General features: G+C 41.2%; 1 protein-coding gene across 1 annotated transcript; it reads left to right on the top strand.

Moving 5' to 3' along the window:
* The first annotated feature begins 367 nt into the window (after positions 1-367).
* Positions 368-17624, top strand: bmp16 (bone morphogenetic protein 16). The gene is made up of 4 exons (XM_015021466.1): positions 368-502; positions 1204-1287; positions 10943-11313; positions 14071-17624. Exons 1-4 carry the CDS (start codon positions 489-491, stop codon positions 15138-15140), a joined length of 1539 nt encoding a protein of 512 aa, XP_014876952.1. The 5' UTR covers positions 368-488; the 3' UTR covers positions 15141-17624.
* Positions 17625-23135: the final 5511 nt, after the last annotated feature.

Below are 23135 nucleotides of genomic sequence, written 5' to 3' on the forward strand. Positions count from 1 at the left end.
TTACTCCATCTGGGGATGAATGAGGTCTGTGGTTGAGTTTGCGTATGTGTGTGTGTTTGTACAAGAGTGGACTGGAAGAGGGAGTGGAGGGGACAAGGGAGGAGGAGCCGAGGGACGTGGGTGAGTGATTCTCCAGATGAGATCTAATATGAGAGACGATGCATCCTAAAGAGACGTTTTCTCATGGGTTTACCTCATGAATACAAATTCACCCCCGCCCGCCCGCTCTGTTCTGGAAGGACGGATGCACCTTGCTTCAACCCATCATGGAGAAGCCCAGCAGTCCTGCTCTCTCTTTTTTTTTTTTTTTTTTTAAACTTTGATCCAATCACAAATCCCAGATGCGGTGACTTCATGGCTGCTCTCATGAGTCATCCATTCATACCTCTGTTCTGTGACTGAGTCTCTTCGCTCTGATTGTCACGAGTATTTAAAATGACGGAGGGACCGTCTGCGAGCATGCCGGCTGAAAAAGTCAAACGTTGCCAATGAAACGCAGCAGGTGAGTCTGTTGACGGAGGGGAACAATTGGTCTGCCTGTGAGCGCCGACCTCCAGGGCTATCTTGATCAGTTCAGGTAGATCAGTGTGTTTCGCTTTAAAGCGTCTCCGTGCAATGAGGGGGGGCAGGATTTATGTGAAAGAGACTGAGAAATGCCTCAGCATATTTTAAGATCTGACACTCAAGGAAAGTCAGAGTTAAACTAAGTTTGCCAGCTGTGGGTGTGTGTGTGTGTGTGTGGAGGTGTGTGTGTGTTGCTGGGAGAGATAGAAAGAGTGGGAGGAAAGGGGGAGGAGATACAAAAGGGAGGAACAGAGTGGAGAGGGAAGGAGTGAGACACAGTGAGGAGGTTTAGAAACAAGAGGGCGTTATTGCCGGTGATACAAGTGAAGACACACACGGCTTGTTTTTCTCTCGCGGCCACCAGCTGCGATTTTTAGCAGACAGGGCTGGAAGTGCAGGAGAATAAGAGGAGGGTGGCGTTCACCAGCAGAGGTCAGGCAGGCAAAGAAGGGAAGCCGGTGGATGTTTTTAAGAGTTTGCTTATCTGACAGTGACAACAGGATGAGAATCTGAGCGAGGAAAGAAAAACATGGAGCGAGCAGAGATACCTATAGAGACCCTGAACACTTAGCCTGGTGGGTCCTAGAGGGGCAGACAGAGACAGGGCAATTAGTTCACTTTGCCTTTTTCTGTCCAAAGGAGCGAAAGAACGAGGCAAGGGATCGTAACACTGGAGCTCAAGGATAAACCATGGACTCTGCATACATCCCACCACACCTGGACGTGAGTACTCCATCCTTACACACACACACACACACACACGCACACACACACATCTATCTGTCATGCAACAGGCCACAGGAACAGCGCTGCTGAACCCATTAGCCACTCTGGGGAAAAACACACACATGCAAACGTTCCCCTCAAACTGTTTCTTTTTTTAACTTAATCAAAACCTCATCCCGGTAAGCAACCTGTCTGAGAATAATGCGCCCATTATGAGTTCAAAGAGCATAACTCACCATCGCTTCAGCATGCACAGCATGATTTGGCTCTCAGCGTTAACACTCGTCAGATTTAATGCAAAAAGCAGAGCTGTTTTTCTTTTTCCTTTTTCCTTTTTTTTTTTTTAGTTCTGTGTTTCACATCCGTTTAGCTGTCAGACGCATAACGAGAGCGGTCTCTGAGCTTTCGGCAGCTGCGGGTTGGACATGTCAGTGTTTCCACTGATGCTGGTGAAAGTGTTGCGCGTCAGCGTGGGGCCTCCTGCAAACCGCAGCGTGCCACTGTCGCTGGGACCTCCAAGCATCTCCGGCCGTGGAGACAAAGCTGCGGGAGGACGGAGCGCATTAACATCGCTGTACAACCTGCAGATGAGAGCAAAGCGCTTGTGTGTCTCGGTTACCTGACGGAGCAGGTGGAGTAGGGGTTCTCTGACCTCCTAAATGTCCATTCACGCGCACCTTACTGCGTCTGTCTGTTTTTACCCCATGTGTGTGTATTTTTCTGCATATTCCATGAGACCCTAACAGTCTGTTATGTTAGCATTTCTTCTAAAAAAAAAAAAAAAAAAAAACACATTACTTCAGCTGTCAAAAATCATGTATTACATCCACATGTTAAAGTCGTTCAATAAGAACAAGAGCTGCATCTTTGTGAGGCTTTGACCCGATGATACCGACGTCAATTTTTCTTTAAGACCTGATAAGAAAGGCAGAGAGCAGAATGTGTTTTCCCAGCCTACCTGCAGTGAGCGGTCATGCGGCGAAGTCATGGCGTGTGTGACAAACGGTTCCAGAGTTTGGCCTTCTGTATGAACAATTACAACCTTGTTTGAATTTCAAGACAATTCAGGTGTCTTCAGTTAAAAAGGCCTTGAGGGTAAAGGTTAGTACTGCACTGCAACCTTCAGACGCGTCTCTGGTCCAACACACCTGAATAAAATGACTTAACCACCTCAGGTGTGATGAAGAAGGGACACATCTAAAAGTTGCAGGACGCCAAACCTCGAGGACTGGACATGAAGATTCCTAATTTGGAGCTTTTACAGTGAGATGTGCAACATTTCCACACCTGGTATGCTCCATGGCAGGTGGAGCTTGAAAACTCAAAATGATAAAAAAAAAAAAATAGAGCAGCTTTCTCCAGGCTATTATCCCTTCCTGAAGTCTTGCTATCGCTCGCTCTCTCACAGCCGGAAGAAATGACTGATGTGACATTTTGTACAAAATACAGTGACTCTTTCGAACTTAGCAAGTTTTTAGATCAAATCTAGCAAATCCTGCTGGTGTTAGTGGAGATTTTTGTGGACTTGTGAAAGCAAGCAACATTCAAACTCAATTGTTTGAATGTTTGATTGTTTGGATTATTAGCATTGGTCCCTCTCCATCATTTGTTTTAAAATTTACAGTATGTCTTTTTTTTTATTTCCTTAAAATTAGAAAAGAATTTATATTAATAGTTATTGTGCGTAACTTTTAACAGCTAGCAGCAACCAAAACAGTTCAGTTCCTGTCAAAATGTCTTTCTGCTTTTATTACATTTTTCTAATGTCAGAAGATTACAGAAACCCTGTAATAGAATGACAGTAAAACCGTAATAAAATCCCTGTAAAATTACAGGGAGGTTACTGTAAAGATTACAGCAATTCGCTGCCAGTAATTAACTGTAGATTTTACACTTATTTATTTACAGTGTGTCCAAACGCAGAGCAGTCCCTCCCAGCCGGGTCTAGACACCCACCCAATCACCTCCACCCGTTTCATGTTTAATGTGAAACAAGCAGTCATTGGGTGATGTGCTGATAGCCATGACAGGATATAAATATTGATCACCTTTTGTCTGCAGTCAATTATTGCATTTCTTTTGCCTCTTGTTTGTTTATTTAGGCTAATAATGTAGAGCCTACTCAAAAATATTTGAATTTAGACATTAATACTGTTCTGTTCCTTTGTGTGTTTGCAAAGAGATAAAGAAACAGACTCAAGGAACCTAAACTAATGAATATTTCTTAATGTAAATTGAATTTATTTTTAGCTCTTAGCATTTTCATGATTTTGTTTTTAGAGTCATTTCAACAGTGATTTCCTCCACCCTAATGCATGCAGATGGTCAATTATGTCCAATTTAGCATCGTATAATTGCCTTAACAGCAGACAACAGGTGCATTTGAAGACGTTGGCAATACTGAAGATGATGATGGAAAAGCTCTGACTTTATGTTTGATGCCTTCTGGTATAGAGTGAAAATACAATGAGCTCACATATAACTCTGACTGCAGTGAATACTTTTTCCACGCTATCTTAAGTGTTGGAGAGATGCTGCTATCTAGAATTCCTCCAGCAGAGGACAATTTCCTTTTTTATAGCTTATTACATCTCTTTCTTTCCTCCTAATCCTGAAAATGGCAAGTCTGGAATTGCCTTCACTCGGCAACAGCATCCACAATGAAGAGTGTTGTTAAAAATCACCCAATTTCAGCAGCAGGTGAACATGCATTCATAGGAGGACCTCAGTTGAACATGTTAAGCTTTCTCTCTAACACGTCCCACAGCATTTTACTCTTAGAGAAAAGGGCTGATTTGGAGAGAAATCATGAACAAATGCGTGCATGTCACACATTTGGCTCACGAGTTAGAATAACTTAATATTTCCTTAACTATTTGCTCAGAGAGCAAAAACAAACCCTGTGGCTTGTTCGCAGCACGTATCAAGTTCAGAAATAATAGGTCGACTGCGTTGAAAAACGAGGGCCAAGAAGAGGGGAGCAGGGATTAAATCAGAGAGTGAAAGAAGGAATTTGGGAAAAGAAACACGGGAAGAACAACAGGAAGGGAAAGTTAAGGAACCAGGCGTAACATGAAGACAGCAGCGGTGGATAAATCAGCCAGCTGCGGTGACACGCCGGCCCCCTGGCCTAGCAACAGTCTGCTGGACTCTTCCGTAAAAACACCATTCACTTAAAACTTTGGGGAGGAAAAAAAAAAGGAAAACCTTCATAGCGGGTAAAGGAAGGGGAGCAACTGATAGGGTAACGGGGAGGTGATGCAGAAAAGCGTGGAAACAGATATTTCAAACACAGGATGGCAACAGACAGGAGAAAGGTGGGTAAATATTGAACAGCAGAACATGTGGGGTTAAACGTAAAAAAAAATACAAAGCATATTTTACCAGCTCTGTAAGACAACAAAAAGGACAAAGCTACAGGACAAAGTTCAAGGAATGCAAAGAGGAAGGAGGAAGGGGAAAAGGAGCAGAGTTTGAAATAAACAGATAAAAAGAGAGGCGGACGTCAGAGGTCAGAGGTTTTAATCAGCGAGTTCAGAGAGATACGGGGTCAGGGCAGCAACGACGCTGACCTGCTGCACGCCGGAGTCCCACTACTGTCTGCTGCATCGGGTCAGGCCACGTCTTATACATCCACAAAAAAACAAGGTGGAAAAACACCAGTGTTTGACTCTTAAACCTGGAAACCTCCACCGTATCTATGACCCTTTAATTATAGAGTACGCCCTCCAAACATTTCATTATTTCAAGTTCAGGCCAGACTCAGGTTGGACAGGAAGAAAAAGATCACTTGTAAAATTCCCCCCAGTTAGGTCCGGATACATTTTACGAAGTTACAAACCATGAAACCACGGCACTCGCTGTTATTCACGGTTACAATGGCTGCATGTTATTAGGAAAACATGTAACTGCTGGATATTGGTTTTGATTGCTACTGACCCGGATAATCTTTCCTTTCTTTCTTCGCAAAGTTCCAACCACTCTTTATGTGCGTCACTAAAAGTATACATCAAAGGAAGCAGAAGGCAGGAAAAATCTGTCCAACACAGCAAACATATTATTTACATGAAGAATGTGTTTGTATGGCACTAAAAATAATAACTAATATTGTACCAAATCTTGCAACCAAAGTAATCCTTTGCAAATGCAATGTTGCACGCAGTGTTATTTTGATGTGTGATGCAGTTTAATATCTTCTGCAGATCTAAACATTATCATGCTTTTGGAACACATGTGTCAAACTCGAGGCCCGTGGGCCAAATCTGGCCCGCCATACCTTTTTATGTGGCCCTCTAGATTCTAGACTAAACCCTAAGTGAGCTTAAATGTTATGTTATCAATCAAATCAATGCAGTTTTTATCTGTTTACTGCCGAGTTGCATCAGTCAGTCCCTCCAGTTTCTTGAGAATTATCATGGAAATTCACACAAGATCAACAAATCCCCGCACTTTTCTGCGCTTACTGGGAGTTTATTGTCGATTTTTCTCAAAAAATGTCAAAAACTTTCTTACTTGTACTAATCAGCTCCCTCAGCCCTAATTGATGTCAGGTTATATAATCCATGTAAGCTATACAGCGAGTAATAAAAAAGTTGCATCTACTGTTGTAAATAAGCGCAAATATTTACAAACTAGCACCACAAACACTTTGATTTTTATTGGAAAACTCACAAAAAAATTCACAAAATCCTGGAGGGACTGAAAAGACGTTCAATAATGTTATTTAATTTTAACAACTCATTGATATTTTATCAGCTCGAGAACAAGTTTTATCAGTACGTTCTGGCACAACCAGCCCTTTAAGAGCATTCATGGTCTTGGAACAAAACGAAAATGAATTTTGAATTAGAAACTTCATCGGAGCAAAACACCAGGTTTTCAAAATAAAGGGTAATTTTAAACAAAGATGTACGAGATGATCTAACCACTTACCAATCAAAAACATTTATTTATCGTTACTTTAAATATATCTACTAAATTTTGTTCCTATTGTAGACAATGATTTTATTTTTCGGCACTTTCGTTCCTTATATCGCAGCAAAAGTCAAACAAGCTCATATCAGGTTGAGCCTGAACATCGGTCCCACACGTCGATCACTAGCTGTAAGTTACCAAAATAACATTGATGGCGCTTGTTTAATTTCCACAACATAACTGAACTAGTTATCAGGAATCAGTTACGACATAAAAGACTTCTTGCGGCCAGCTGACTGGCAGTGTCACAGGTTAGGTGTTGTTCTACACAATCCAAACTTTTGTTGTCCTAAACGTTTCTTAATTAAAACAAATTTTAAGCCATAAATACAGTGACGGAAAATTATAGCTGCCACACAACGACCGAGGAAGCCTTCCTCCCGTCTTTTTCGTTTCTCAGCCTCAGACACACCTTGCTGTGTGACAGCCAAACCTTTGAACCTCAGAGTCACTTGGGTGTTTTTTTTTTTTTTTTTTTTGTGGATGTGGAAAGTACAGAAGAGAGAGGTGGTGTTGTTGTCCTTAATCTCCTTTACAAGCTTCCACAGTATAAGGGAGAGGCCGTCCAGCAGTGTCTAATCTATAATTGTCCTCTGCTACGCTGCCTCAGGTGCAACAGCTCAGGGTGGAGCTGCCAGAGTTTAATGGATACCCAGCAACAATCCCACGGTAGGAGGTGGTTCATTTTCCCATGCCTGCCCTTTGAACCGTGCACCGTTTGAACAACACGCATAAAAAATATACACGCCTTCACACCTGTGACCTCCTTCTTACCTCTGTTCTGACAATATGGCGAGATTAAGAGTCATTACAGCGTCATTACATGTTTACTCACCCATAAACGCCGCCGTTATCGCGCTGCAGAGGCCCTAATCGATTCTCTGTCCCCTACAGAGATGAGATAAGGAGATAGAGGTGAGAAAACCGGAGATATGGGAGTGCTCGTGCTGTGACAGATATTTCATCCGTCCTAAAAGCGATCGCTCTGGCAGGAATCTGCCTTAGTGGGATCGACTGGTGAAATTTCCACTCCCGTGTGTTCAGTAGCTCATGTCGCCTTTTAGCAAGTTTTACCCTTTTCGCTGGCCTTTAGGTACCTTAACCCTACTGAGGTCAGCCGAGCTGCTGCCGCGCCGGCCTGTAGTTACCCTTCATTACTAACACCTGCACCACAAAGAGGCCGGGTGTTAGCCAGGTCACGGTGGTAATTGTGTGACCCCATTTTCGAGCCGGGCGGTTCCGGCGCCGACAGAGAGAGCCTCACTCACCTGGAAGAGGCAGCCGCCTCCTGCGAGCCGTCAACAGATCCAGATTATCCAACGTTCAAATGTTCAGTTAATTGAACTGATTCATTTGGTGAAGCGGACGGATGCTGCTGTGATTCATTGAGAGGAAATAATCCCTACCTCTGAAGATTCAGTTTGAGGAGAGCAAAGGTTCAAGAAGAGTCGATGTGCAAAAGCCTTCAAAGAAATCAATCTAGCAGTAAAATATTCCTACGCTGAAATTAGTTTGAAGCGCTTTTCTTCAAGTCATTTTAAACTTTACGATTATATCTCTGACTGCGGATGTGGAGACGTTTTGGTAAGCAGCTATTTTCTATTGCAGCTATTGGAGCTCATGAACGAGAGAACAAGTCCGCCCTGCTTAAATAGCACCTCCTCTTGTCTTTCCCATTTTGAATAGAAGCTAAAATAAATTGTAGTAATGCATAGAAATTCTTCAGTTTGACCAATAGTTTTCTCGGTAACACTTTATTTGAAGGGGTGTGCATAAGACTGACATAACATAAAGAAGTCTTTATGAATGTTTATGACAGTTGTCATGAAGTGTCATTCAGTAAATGATACTTTTAATGCAAAGTTGCTTTTAAAGTTGCATTAAATGTCCATTAAAAATGCCAACTTTCCATTAAATTATCATTATTTACAAAATCATGCAGAGTTGGCATTTTTAATGGACTTTTAATGCAACTCTGCATTAAAAGTGTCATTGTTTACCAAATTAAACTTCATGGCAACTGTCATAAACATTCATAAAGACTTCTTCATGTTCATGACAGGTGTTATGTCATGTTTATGACAGTCTCTTATGCACACCCCTTCAAATAAAGTGTTACCATTTTCTTTTTACACAGGATTTTTTCCTCTCCTATTTTACACTTAAATTAATTGTTGGATTTCTCTTAAAGTGTTGGATCATTTGTTATTCACATCTTTGTCAGGAGGGCAAAACGTTTTTAGGATAACTTACTTAAAAGGTGATTATTAAACACCAATAGCACTAATTAAAAAACAAAACAAAACAGAGAAACCTAAAATATTTAAACCTCTTCACAAAAACCATTAAAATTGGTTTCCTTATTTTTCATGTCTGATCCTACACTGGCAAAAATAAAAATTTAATTGAAAAAAGTCTTAGTGGCCTTTGTGGGAAGAATTAAATTAATTTTCAGAATAAAAAAAAAAATTATAACAAGAGAACATGTGGATATAAATCAGTATTTTTTATTATTGGTTTTTAATGCTGTTTGCGTTGCCATTATGTGGCCTCATGTCGCTTCATGTTGTAAATTGTTTTCTGTTCTTTTTATTTGCTAAATAAATTGGAAACGACTCGTTTAATGAGTGCAGATGGATCGGCCGATCCATCTGGAGCTGTAAACGTGGCTTTATGTTTTTCTCCTGAACGAACAAATCTAAAGAACTATCTATCAGAGCTGTAAGTTTTATTAAGATCTATGATTTGGTTCTTAGGAAATGTTCTTTTCACTCCCTTGCATGCAGTCAAAGTTATGGAAAGCTACCGAATGCTTTAAAGCCTTTATTCTCTGGTGATTTGGAGACGTAGAGGGAAAAACATGCAGGTCATGTGTCACTGTGTCAGGTCTTTACAACTCCATAACATGCCACCAGAGTCAACTACCTCTGATTAATGCCAGAAATCTCGATGCTCAGCACTCTCAGCGCTCACATGAGATGATTATGTTCCAGTTGGAGGCTGCCTAATTGCTCCTGTCGAGGTGTCCGCCGAGATAGATGGGCCTTGCGGGTATGGAGCTCCGCCATAAATTAGCGGAAGGAAAATAAAGCGTAGTAGGCAGGAATAACAAGTAAACAGTTTGGTATGGATTCGTGGACTGTAAATTTCTTCAACATATGCCACATGAAGGCTGAAGACTAATGAGAAACTAGTGTGTCCAGGAAGCAAAAGGACATGAGCATGATATACACAGAGCTGGAACACCTTGTAAGGGGCTATCGCTTCTGCAGATTTCTTTGTGTTGTCCTTATGTTATACAATTTATTTGCTTGTTTTTTTTTTTGTTTTTTTTTTTGGTTTTGTTTTTTGAATTGAATAGAAATGGTCCGGAATCAAATAGTAAAATGCCTCGTAAACGTACTCCTGCTCAGCTTTCCCCCCCCCCCCCATTTTTCCAGTGTGAAACCAACAAACTTCACTGTGTTTAATTTGGATTGTATGTGAAAACAAACAACGAACGCATTTTTATTCACCTGCTTGACTTTCAAGTCACTGTCGATTCCTGGGTCATTTTATAAATCCAATTGTTCTGTGAAGGCTGCAGGAGAACATTAGAAAACATGAAGCATCATGAAAAATCAAAGATATTAGTAACAACTGCAAATCTACTAAAATTCATCAAGCCAGGCGACCCAAGTGTACGATAAGGAATCACAAACCAGCAGGAAATTAATGTCTAGTTTGTTGTTTATATTAAATAACAAAAAAACATCACAAATGTTAAATCTCATTTTTAAGCAATTCCAGAATATTTACAATGAATTTAACTCACAATATAGCAAATAAATATCTAATCTAACTAACTAAAGCATCTTAATTATAAAAGTAAATCACACGATAAGAGAAGTTCAAGAGACAAACAAACAATAGCATGGAGACGAAGGAGGACGAGCTCTTCCATGCGTCCGTTTACAGGTTAATATGCATGAAGAGGTAAAGCTAACCTTAATGTTGCCTCCATGTGACATGGAGGAAAAAATATGTTTCCAGCAGTTTGCTACATTGATCACTGATCAGAGAAGCAGGCATCTGCCCCTTGGTGACCTTTGAGGGGCTGCAGAGATTCACACCTCAGGTTTAACCAGCAGGATAAAGGCGTTCTGGTTGGAGTTGATGGGAAGCTGCACAGAGCCAAATATTGGAAAATCATGGAATAAAAGCTGTTAGAGGCTGAAAAAGACTTTCACCTTTCAGAGTAGCAACAACTCTAAACCTACAGCCAGAGAGATGAGATCAAAACCTGTTCGCGAGTTTGAACGGTCCAGTCAATGTCAGCTCTTTCGCAAACACAGAAAAGCCACATTTCAGTCTCGATGTACAAACCTGGTGGAGACGTAGCCTGAAGGACTTTTGGTTGTAACTGCAAAGGAAAACGAAACGCAAAGCGTCGACTCCGGGGAGCTGAATTCAAATGCATGCCACACTTTCAGATTTTAATTCATCAAATAATATCTGTAAAAAAAAAAAAATGTTCTTTCACTTCAAAACTATGCACTAGTTTGTGTTGGTGTATCAGATGAAATCCACATGAAACGCATAAAGGTTTGTGGTTGTAATGCGACGAAATGTGCGAAACTTTAGGAGAAATAACTTTGCGAGGCAGGGTAAACGTAGTAACCGTTTCCTCCCGCTTCAGGTCCACCATGCTCCCTGCTAACCTCCTGCTCCTCATGGTCTTGCTGCTACCTCAAGCCTCGTCTGGCCGCCAGGGTGGAGAATCCAGCGAGACCGACAATGGCAGGGTGCCCCCGACCCCTCCGTCCCCGTCGCCTGCCACGGCGCTGCCCGCTGATCCCGGTCTGGCTCAGACCATCCAGTCTCTCCTCCTGAGCCGCCTGGGCCTGCAGTCTCAGCCGAACCCCAGGCCCGACGTGCCGGTGCCGCAGTACCTCCTCGACCTCTACCGCTTCCACCAGCAGCAGTACCACCTGCTGGAAGACCCGACCTTCAGCTTCCCCAGCCACCACATCCAGCAGGCCAACACTATTCGCAGCTTTCACCACAGTGGTAAGCTTACTGCTGGTTCTGACATGTCCAGGGTTGTAAGTTTGAACAGTGACAGTAGGTAAACACAGGGGAACACAGAGCGTATATAAAAAAAATCGCTTTTTCACAGCTGTAATCAAAACTTTGATTACAGCTAAAGCAATTCCTTGAGTGTCTTAAAAGTGTCACTTTCTCTTTTGATCATCAGTTGTGACTCTTCTTACTTGTTTTGTTACCTCAGTTTATTATACTTGTTCTTGCTCAGTGCATATTATTAAAGTTGTACATATAAAGCTCTGGAAAACATTAAGAGACCACTGCAGAGTTATCCGTTCTCTAATTTTACTCTTTATAGGTTTATGTTTGAGTAAAATGAACATTGTTTTTTTTTTATTCTATGAACTGCTGACAACACGTCTCTGAAATTCCAAGCAAAAGTTTAGTATTTATTTGCAGAAAGTGTGAAAATGGTCAAAATAAGACAAGATACAGAGCTTTCAGACCTCAAATAATGCAAAGAAAACAAATTTATATTCATTTAGAAACAACAATACTAACGTTTTAACTCAGAATTTAGACATCAATATTTGGTGGAAGAACCATTGAGGTTCAGTCCAGTGGGCTCTTAATTTATCCAGAGTTGTACTTTCTAACCAAACAGGATCTGCTTGGTGAAGGTGCGCGTACAAGTGAGATGCTGTGGCGTGACCCTCATCTGACGTTTCATGATTGAAAGTATCTAGTTTGGCCAAGTTAAAATCCTTCTGCAGAAAAAGAGAGAGTGAGGCTAAATATCTCCAGAGTGGTTCAAAAGATCCATTACCCGTTATCATAAATGCTTGATGGCAGATGTTGCCTGAATCAACCAGTTATTGAGTTTAGGGACAAACTGCTTTTTCACATAATGTCAAGCTGGTTTGAATAACATCTTCCATTAAATTAAATCATTTGAAAAGGCCATGATACATTTTCTCAGGTTATCTTTGCCAGAGACATTAAAATGTGGCAAAAAAAAAGCAAAAACACAAGAAATCTGTAAGGGTGAAAATATATTTTTCACGCTTTTCGTCTTGGTTTGTGGAGTATTTGAGCTTTTCGTGTTGCTCCCCTCATTACGCCTGAGTTGCCCCATCAGAGAGGACGGGGGCAAACATTAGTCGGGACCCTCTTGACCTCTCCCGTCCGCCTTTCATGTTGCCATTAATTCCAACACAAACCCTGAAATTATGGCCTATGACTGAGGAGCTCATTCTGTTATTGCCTCTACTTAGCGGCGTTTGTTGCGCTATCATCTGCTTGGGAAGCCTGTTACTTTAGGGCCCGTTAGAACAGACCTGAGAAAGTCGGATCTGATCACTCCTGGAATCATTTCTAATTCTTAGGGTCAAAGAGAGAACGCCAAGCCTGCAGAAAGTTGCAATTATTTCAATCTAAAGTGCTAATGGTTGTAGCGTTGGGGGTATTGGGCTTCACAGTTGGTATTTCAGTCGTGAAATCTGTTTAAAACGAGATAAATCCTCGCTCTCCGTTTTTTTGGTTATTTATTACAGCATTTGCACCAGCAGTTTGACTCCCGGGTTAGTAATATCTCTAAACCAGTCTGCAACCCCTAAGCCATCTCATTTACAGCCTGCTTTATAACTCCCATTATTACCTCAGGCTTTAGCGCTGATATTTATGACTTGGACCTCCCGCTCAAACGCAGCAAATAAACATCAAATTAAAGAAACATCATGATATAGTTACTGCAAAAAATACGCCAGAAATTGGATAAATTGAGCAGAGTGCAGGCCTATTGGTTAATTTGCATATTTTAAGAGTGGATTAAGGCGTAGGTAGATTTCCACTTTAATCTGTATGAGAGAACAAGTTTTTTTATGGGGGCTTCCATGACTTTTGTTAGTCAGTGGAAAAAACACCTATGAGTATTCGGTAAAAAAAAAAAAAAAAGTTAAATAAAAATCTGAATCTGAGGACTGTTTCACCTTTTATGAAGTGATAACTCACAAAGTTAAACTACATTATTTTACTTTAAGTTTTTGTTTTCTGTTCTTTGTAGACCTTTTTGAAGCAAGAGTCCTTTGAAGGTTTGACTTTACAATGAAACTCTCATGCCGTAGTGTTGATGATGTGATGATGTGTCTGCAGGGTTTTCAAAACCTGACAGAAAGTTAGAACCAAAAGTCGCCCAGGACACCCACAGGATCTGTTGTGTGTGTTGTATCAGTGTTCAGGTTTTATGTTATGTATTGCAAAAAGTGATCAGCTCAATCAAACACAAAAAGAAAATTGTGTAATACTATATTCATTCATTCATTCATTCATTCATTCATTCATTCATTCATTCATTCATTCATAAGGTGCTTTAAAAAGCCAAAGTTTTGTACGGCTCAACCAGGGAATCCAAAGCGGACAATAATCAATAAAATTGGCAATAAAAGCTATAAAATAAATGAGGGTTAGTCTAATACTACATGCTAATATCGTTCACACATCCACAAACAGCTTTTAAATACAGAAAATGTCAACTAGAAATCAATTTTACCCGTCATTATTTGGCGCCTCTATGTGTTGCATGATCACTTCTCTCACCACCTTAGTTAAATTTAAGAACCACAGGCACTAAGACCTTGTGCTAACTTTCTTTTACAGTTTTGGAGTCATTGTTGACGACACTAAAGCTGCTTAGACTTTTACAAAAACAATTGTTAGTGTTCTTTATTTGAAGTCTGATCACACTAAGTTTGTTTTCTTCCATGCTCTTTTTTCCCCGCTCAGAGTCCTTTGGAGACAACACCACAGTAAGAGATCAGACAAGAGAGCACATTTCCTTCAACATCTCCTCCATACCTCAAGATGAAACGGTTCTCTCTGCTGAGCTTCGCCTGCTACGCAGCCAGACGGCGTCCCTGGGCCCCGGGCCTCACAGGTTAAACCTGTACCTTTCTAAACGCCATGGGGATCCTGAGCCCACGTTGCTTGAGACGAGACTACTCACCACTGGCCTCCGTGGCAATAAATCCGGTAGCTTCTGGGAGGCATTTAGCCTAAATGCGGAGCTCCTCCGTAAAGCCCAGGGTGGGACTGGCAGTTTGGGCTTCCTCCTGGAGGTCACACCTGAAAACAGCACCGCCTCACCTGACCAGGGCAACTCCTCTGCTGCAGGTGACAATCAGACAGAGCAGCGTCAGGAGAGACACCTGAGGGTGTCCAGGTCTGTGGGACAGGACGATCACAGCTGGGCCCAGGAGAGACCCCTCTTGGTGACTTACAGCCATGACGGCCACGGAGAGCCTTTAGTCAAACACGGCAGGAGAACGTCTGGTAACAGCAAGTGGATTAAGGCCAGAAAAGGGTCAAACATGAAGACCAAGAGAAGCGGCAAAGGCCACAATAGAGACCAAGGCTGGGGGAAGACCCGAAAAATGGGCTACTCCATGAAGAGCGTGGGGGACGACAAGGGAGACGTAAGCTGGAGCGATCGAGGAAGAGTGAAACGAAACGGCAGCCCCGCTAAGCTGAAGCGGCTTTCCCGTGGCAGGTGCCGGCGTCATCCTCTGCACGTAGATTTCAGAGATGTGGGCTGGCACAAGTGGATCATCGCACCGAGCGGCTACGACGCCTTCTTCTGCCTGGGAGAGTGCCGTTACCCTCTGGCCGACCACATGAACGCCTCCAGCCACGCCGTGGTCCAAACCATGGTGAACTCTGTGAACGGAGCAGTGCCCCGGGCCTGCTGCGTCCCGACCTCCCTCAGCCCCATCGCCCTGCTCTACCTGGACAATCACGACAGAGTCGTGTTAAAGAATTACCAGGACATGGTGGTGGAAAGCTGCGGCTGCTGGTAGAGGAGCCGGAGGGCTCCGACGCAGCGACTCTGACAAGGAAACAAAGAGGAGACGGAAAGAACAGAAGGACGGGAGGAAGAGGCCAGAAAGCTGCAAACAGACAGAGACTGAAAAAAAAAACCCCACAGCAAACAGAAATATGAGCAGAGAGGAGGGTGATGATGGGATAGAGCAGCTAAGTTATCATTATCAGGAGCAAACAGTGTTGACTGGAAGAGAGAGTTTAGAGTATAAGAATATTTGAAAGGAATAATGTGCTACATATTGATGACAGAAATAAACTAAACTGCCAGGAGTGATGCTCTATTTTCCATTTTGCAATTTTGCAGCCGTTTACATCATTCACTGCCAGTCTACTAGCTCCAATGTGAGAAGCCAATGCTTTAACACCGAATGCTTTGACAACAAAAGGTCTGCGTTAATGACAGCAACCTGTAGGAAAGCACAGGTGAAGGAAGGCAGCCGACCTCCTGAGTAGAAACAGGAGTCGCTGACGGACAGAGATGGAGACTCAAACTGTACGCCAAGTTGCAGAAACAGACTTCAGACTTGACACAAACTCTCGCTGTAAAGACTTTAGACCCAGCTCAGACTCGGGGTCTGGTACTTTTTTTTTTCTGCAATCGGAGGTGAAAGTACCCTAGGAAATGCTGCGAGTCCCCCAACGTTACCAGAGTGTACACCTGTGACAAGGTGTGCACTCTGATAAAGTGTACACCAGAGTGTAGAAGGAGCTAACGTCTCACGTTCGTTGACGTTCGTTTCGTCCTAGTAAAGGATCGAGTTGATTTATTAACCATCATGACCCATAGACTGTGGACTCTTAATGGTTCATAACAATCTATTCATGCTAGCTGCAGATTCGTGACAATGGCAGATGAACACGGCGCTAAATAAGTAAAACTTATTGTCTCACAAGGTAGCACCGTCATAAAAGTCACTTCGATTCCTTCAAAACAAAAGCATTTCCTGTTATATTTTATTACATTTAGCATCTTACTTCTCATTTGTTCACCACATCAGGTCTCATTTAGCATTTTTGATTAGACAATAAACTTGGAACATTTATTGTTTGCTCTAAACAAAGTTTGTAGCACTTGGCTTCCCAATAATCTGGCTCATCTTAAACCTCAAAGAAAGAAGAAAAACCATAATCCAGACTAATCTCTCACAGAGTAAAGAATTAGGCTATTTGATCTGTGGGATTAACAGGCGCTACATATAGTTATACAAAGAGACGACTTCACAATAAAAGCACTTCCCGTTAGACTCACAAACAAGTTTGACATTAAAGTGTTGCCCTATTTCAGCAAGTTTTTGAAATGTAAGTCCACGTTTAGATTTTTGTTCAGGTATTTTGTAATTAATTTTCAAAGTAATTCACAGGTTGTTTTTTTTTGTTTTTGTTTGTTTGTTTTACAAGTTAAATCTAAAGTACTAAGCAGTGAGTCATCCTGAAACAGAACCTCGCAGTTTCAGGAAGACTAGACCGCCTGAGTCTGCCGTGAAAGATGTGAAACCTGACATGGACTTGAGGCCAAAGACTTGTCAACATCTCTGTCCTCAGGACACATTTAAGCTCCTGTGCATTTCAAGCATTCCTATGTACTTCTGCCTGACTCGACCTGAATAATCAACTGTATTTGAAATAGATATGACGACGGCACCAGCATGTCATTAAAGCCTTTGTGCTACAGTGTCTTATCGGCAGTGTCTGAATGAGAAGAAGGGTCCGTTTGTTTCCACGAAAGGTGGTATCAAGAATGACTGTACCATACAGGCAACCACTACGTCACGTGCTATTTAAAACAATCATGCTGAGGAATTACTATGCTATTATTTGAATGTATTACTATCATTATTATTTAAGCAAAAAGAAAAAGAAAGAAAGAAAGAGAATTTTGTAAAAGGTTTTTTGCAAAAATTCATGTAATGGTTGTGTCGTGATTTTTACATAAATAAGTGAACTTTAAGTTAAAAGACACATTATGTATTTAAAGAAAGCAGCAGTATGGTGTATTTAATCTAGAAAATATTTAAAATTCCTGCACTCATCAGAGCAAACATGAAAGCCTGCCAGCCACACAAAGTACTTAATGGTAGCTTTACGTCCCGACAAATGTTTAGTATATTGAAATTAACAGTGTTTGACGCTTCACCTGCCTCTCAGTGTGCAGCACATGATAGCAGACATATGTGGTATTACCTCTAGAAACTGAACTAACACATCAGTGGGAAGCTCTGTGTGTTCTAGCAGCTGAAGTGTGTAACACAGGTGTCTTTGCTATAGTTGTGTTTGCATGTGTGCGATGTGACGGATAGTAAAAACTCGGCCTTTGGTGCCTTTTAAAACAGGGGCTTTCAACGTGTTCTCTGCTGAGCTTTGTGTGTTTTACAGTGATGCATTTTCCTCTATGAACGGAAACATTTCAGCAAGAGCTTGTAAAATGTTTGCCAATATACCTCTAATAAACAGACCAAGCAGAACAACTGGCAAGTGAATTTTCTTTTGCGTCGACCATTTGTCCTTTCTTTGCAGCTTTCTTTATTGTTGCCGTTGTTGGCCAGAGGAAAAGCCTTGGTATCACGTTCGGATGGATAAAAGAGAATGTAAATATATATATAGTAAAAGATCCAACGACTTAGATTAGAAGAATGTAGCTTCACATTCTTATCCTGTAACATCTGTGGGTTTTGGAGAGAAGTTTAAATGTCCTCCTGCTAAAGCCATTCTATGGTGTTACACAACATCATTGCTTAATACCAAATATGAAAGTAGAGATAGTCAATGAACAATAATAAATGTGAACCTATGTACTGAAGTTATATTTGTTGTGAACAGAAGAAAAATCAGGAGAAAAGTTTTCCACAAGCTTGGAGAGCAAACAGACAGCCAGGAATTCAAAGGAGTTTTCCACATCGCGTTAATTTATAGTGTAATCAAGTGACTAAGTTATCTCCAGTTGTTATGAAAATGATGTATATGTCAAACATGACTTAACGGAAAAAAAGGATTTGACTTTGTAATTGCATGTTGCAAACATTAAGTGCAGGATCAATTGCTGTGTTGGAGTTAAAATGTTTTAGAACGACATGGTTTAATGTCAAAAAAAAAAAAAAAAAAAGCTCATGCTGAGCAGCTGACTGCTTTCCCTGAATTTACCGTGAGCTTCATCGAGCTCCCACCTGTGAATCTGCTAAATTCAGCTACTGATTCATGAAATCTTTATCTAATTCCTGAGGTGACCAGTGAATATTTATTACAGAAATATCTGGTTGCAAGCAAAGCATCCAGAGTAAAATTAGCCAAAATGTTCACTGCAGCAACAAAGACCATCAGCGTCAGTCCCAGAACTGATGAGGCTGAATCGTAATTGGACTGAATCTCGTTTTTGAACTTAATGGCATCAAAATTATTTTTTAATAGGAATGAATAACATGTTGTAATCCTCCTTAAGTTATTGTTTAAGCAGGACTACAGATGAGCAGCCAAAGAAGATGGCATGGGTAAAACAAATACGTTACTTCATAGATAAACACATCCTAAATTATGCATTTATACCTGACATATTCGGCCCACTTCAAAACATACCACAGTTTGTTCCTCCATTGTTCCAGACATTTTGTGCCGGTGATAACGCACTCTGGTGCGGACCAAACAAGTGGTCCGCACTTGTTTTCTACTTTAGCCTATGAACTATTAACATCTGATATCCATGACAGGGTCTCAGTTTTGTATTTTAGTTCACTAGTCCTTCTTCCTCAGTTGTGATCTGTTCTTTCCTTTCATAACTGTCTGTGGTTATCTTAATGAGGACACATTTACACCTGCAGTTTGCTGCCGATATCTGCTTAGGCATGAAAATGAGTGTAATAAAAACACATAGGCAGGTCCATACCGAGGGCTGTAAAGGACCCAGAAGTTTTTACAACTCTGCAGAACGCTGGAAATTTCACATACAGTCTTCAACAACCAGCGCGTACAACTGGAATTATCTGAACTTCCTTCCTGCATATTTCTGCCTCTTTCACACTGCGACTGTGTGTTTCTTGTATTTGATACATTGCATGGACAATTTTCCAAACACATGCTACATTTTGGGACTTCTTACTGAATCCCAAAAGAAGAAGTGCTGTTTTTGAGTTAGGGATTAGGTTTAGGACTGAGGTGTAAACAGAGTTTAGGATACATTTAGTGTTAGGTCTGAACTGGTTTAGTGTTAGGTTTAGGGTTAGGCTATAGAAATGAATGAAAAATGAAAGCAAGTCAATGCAAAGTCCTTATGAAGATAGAAAGACGTCTGTGTGAGGGGAGAGAAAAAGTGGGAGGACAGAAAGCTTGAGATAAGTCATATGATATCCTCACAGATAGTATATGTCCACTCAGCTGCAAAACACTTTTAGCAGATGAGGCTTTGGTTTAGCGCCACAACATTTTCTCCTCATGCACTGTAACACATCATTGTTCACTTAGTGGTTAAATATATCTTCTGACAATTTTAGTCCGTGGTCCCAGCTCAGTTTTTCTTTTCTTTTCTCAGCCCATCCCTTTTCAGCCGAGCCTGACTCGTCTCATCTTTACCCGCTTTTCAATTTACGTTAAATCTTTTATCCTGAACTTCATGTTCCTGAAACCGTTTTAGTTGTCTGTCATTTCCTTTTTTTTGTTTTTTTCCAGCTTATTACACTGACTCCTTTGTGTCAAACAGCTAATTTTTCCTCATGAAGAAAGTTAGCAAAGTGTATTTTAAAACCCCTAAATTTATACCTATTTATCATGAGATGAAAATACAACTATTTGACTTGGTGACATCCACAGTGTGTTCTCCGCTACGTGTGATACGGTGTGAGATTTCCCCGACTGTATAAAGCATCGATATTATGGTAGCAGCACATTTAAGTTCTGTGAGCCGCATGGAGAGGCTGGCTGCAGCGGTGACAGGTAATCAATGAGGTGTGCACCAAGGACACCAGCATGGTCATTATAGATGTTGTATTACCTTTGAATGCCTCATGAGGGATCTCACCTTCCCAGGTGAGATTAACAGTCATCACTCCCCATTGTAAATGAAGAATATCTGAAACACTCTGGCAAGTTCTGGTAGCCTGGCATGTAAAAAAAAAATTATGTAGGCACTGCACTTCTTGTGTAAGGGCGCTCTCAGGTGGGTGGAAGCGCACACACATCCAAATTGTACATGTAGGCAGGATGTTCAGGCTGCTCCAGTTCAAATACAAAGAGTATTTGTGGTGTGGAATTGTATTTAGAAATTAGGTTTAAGAAGGAGAAGAAAGAAAAATGCAAGCAGTGACTCAGTGCAATATAGTTTTGATGGAGTCGGAGCAAAACTGATTAAAATAAACAACTTCAGCCTTCTGGGCTTTGGCATTAATAATAGACAGCAAAACTTTAGACTTCTTTGTGTGGTTGGTTTTTTTGTTTGTTTGCTTCTTTAATTCACTCAGTATAATGGAGCTGGGATAAATATACATTAGCGATACTCTGTCTTTGCAGAAAACCCCTCACCTGCACTCCGATGCTACTCACAAACAAATACAAGTATGACAGTTTCACCAACACAGTAAAGCTAAAATTGCTGCCAATGTATTTAAAGTATAGGAGTAATTGAGGTCAAGGTGTGTCTTGAAATGTAGTTCAGTGAGCTTGCATAGTTTTGATTATCATCAGAACTTGTGTTCATGATTTTTGATTAAATCTGCTCATCTTCAGTAACTAGTTTTTACTTTGAGTCACATTAAGACCATGAATGTTCTCACAGGGCCTGGTGTGTCACAATGAACTGATAAAACTACCTAAAGAAAACTGTTAGAATGTTACAGGTTTCTCTACATTTGATTAAAATTAAATACTGAACGTATCACTGCACACGTAAATGCTGATTTGACTTGTAAAATAATATTTGTTCTCTTAAAGTTCTGTTTCTGTGTCCCTTCAGAGCCTAGAGGAAATAGTTGTGGCGTACCGGATTTGGCCCTCGGGCCTTCAGTTTGACACGTGTCTTAAGTCATGCAACTTAAGATCAGCAAAACTGCAATAAATGCATAGGCTCCTTAAATAACTATCCTTTTCTTTATGATGGAAGAAACGTCCAGAAAGAATAATGAGCAAACAGAGAGGCTGTGAAGAAAACCTGTGCTGCAGTTGGACTTTGGAAAGGCAGATATTTTTAGTACTTTCTGCCAGTGACTATCAAGTGCTGTGTCATTCAGGTCTGTGAGCTGCTTCCTCGTTCACAGAAACGACACAGTTTATGGAGCTTCGCTGCCAGCCTTTCCCACCCACGTGGTCGGACATGAAGGGAAGCTCTGGCGGAGCCAGCCGGGTGGTTTTCTCTGTCTCCAGTCGACTGATGAACTGCTTCCAAAGCAGACCGAAACAAAAGTTGTTAAAGCTGCTGGGAAATGATGCCAGTGGTGGAAACTGAAGCACTTGGGGTTAGCTTGATCAGCTCTGACGGATGAGTGACAAGGAGGTGAAAAACTACAAAATACTAAAGAAAACATAACAGTTTTGGGTTTTTGTTTTTAGTTAGATGCATGTGGAAACTTCCACTTTTTAACCAGTTCGTATTCAAAACGTCTATGCGTGGAAGTGAAGTGCGGTTATTAGTTATTCGAGGCATCAGCTCAAGCAACAATGGAGAACATGAACAAAGCAGAGCGAAGTGTGAGGAGTCTCTACTATCATAAACTCTCTGCAGCTACAACTGAGAAAGGAAGGTGGATCAGAACAAAGTATTTTGTCTGTATTTTCCAACCAGAGTCCAATATGGCTCTAAGTTAAACTCAGTTTCTCCCTTTAGTTTGTATTTTTATGAATATGATAATAAAGTGCACCAACAGACTATTAAATTAAATAAAAAAATTGTCGGTCAGACAGAATGAGTGAGATGCACCAGTCTCCTCCCGCACATCCACAACAAAATAATGATAGAAGTGAAATGTTTCATGGATGTGTTACATTTCTGTATGAATATTTTCAGTCCATATATTGAAGGTTTAGAAAACTAACAAAAAAAAAGAAGGTCCTTAACTTTCCAAAATTTCATTACATAATACTTCAGAAAAATGCATTTTACTCATCGACGTCTGCGATTTTGGCAAAGAGATTTAAGATTTGTTTTATGCTACAGAAAGAAAAAAAAAAGGTAAAGATGTGTCTAAAGCACCAGCAGCAGAAGATCCATAGCATCACATACACAACCAAGGTCATGACTGCTAATGGGTGTGAACCTTTCCTACTTGGACATCAGAAAGAGTTTTCAATCATACTAACCCCCAAAGTACACTAAACTGCAGTTTGATACATATAGTGTGTCACACGATAAACTGATGGTGTCCCAAATCTCTGCAGCAGATGTGAATGGATCTACCAGTTGTGTGCTGAAACTGGGTTGGTGGTTCGCGGTGGAAACATATAAAACAGATAGCAAAGGTTTTGGGTTTCAAAGACCGACTGAATCAGAGCAAAAAATAAAAAATAAATAAATAAAAAATCGACCCTGCGGGTCACAGAGTCGAGCAGGTGCCGCACGGGGAAGGTCGGCCCAGAAACAGGCGACTCCAGAGCCAGAACGCCGACCCCTGAGGTGAGTCAGGGAGGGACGCTGATTTTTTTTTGAGTGCATGTGTGTTTAATGTAGCAAGGCAGAGGTTGCGTAAGGACCAGCTGGCTTCCTCAATTCAGCTCCGCCAGATATTTCTGACAATCTGTGCGCCAGATACCGTCTTAATCAAACCTGATTCTAGTTTAAACACTCTTCCAAACAAACACATCAACTTTCCCCCCCCCCGACCTTCCTGTTGTGCGTTCAGTCCCTGCTTTTCTCTCTGAGCGCCTCTTTCCTTTCTAATGCGGCTTCAGGATGAAAAACAATGTTTGCACAGGTGTTTTACAATCAAAACAGATTCAAGTTGTTAAAATCGCCGTAATTCCTTCGCTTCCTTTCTGGTTTTCTTGCGTTCAGCATAATA

Source organism: Poecilia latipinna, unplaced genomic scaffold, assembly GCF_001443285.1.
Source record: "Poecilia latipinna isolate Pla-1442-1.1 unplaced genomic scaffold, P_latipinna-1.0 Scaffold85, whole genome shotgun sequence".
Classification (NCBI taxonomy): domain Eukaryota; kingdom Metazoa; phylum Chordata; class Actinopteri; order Cyprinodontiformes; family Poeciliidae; genus Poecilia; species Poecilia latipinna.

Excerpts from the sequence above, each read along its gene's own strand:
- bmp16 (XM_015021466.1), top strand. Across the intron at positions 1,288-10,942 it reads ACATCCCACCACACCTGGAC|GTCCACCATGCTCCCTGCTA; the intron begins GTGAGTACTCCA and ends CTCCCGCTTCAG. Across the intron at positions 11,314-14,070 it reads TCGCAGCTTTCACCACAGTG|AGTCCTTTGGAGACAACACC; the intron begins GTAAGCTTACTG and ends TTCCCCGCTCAG.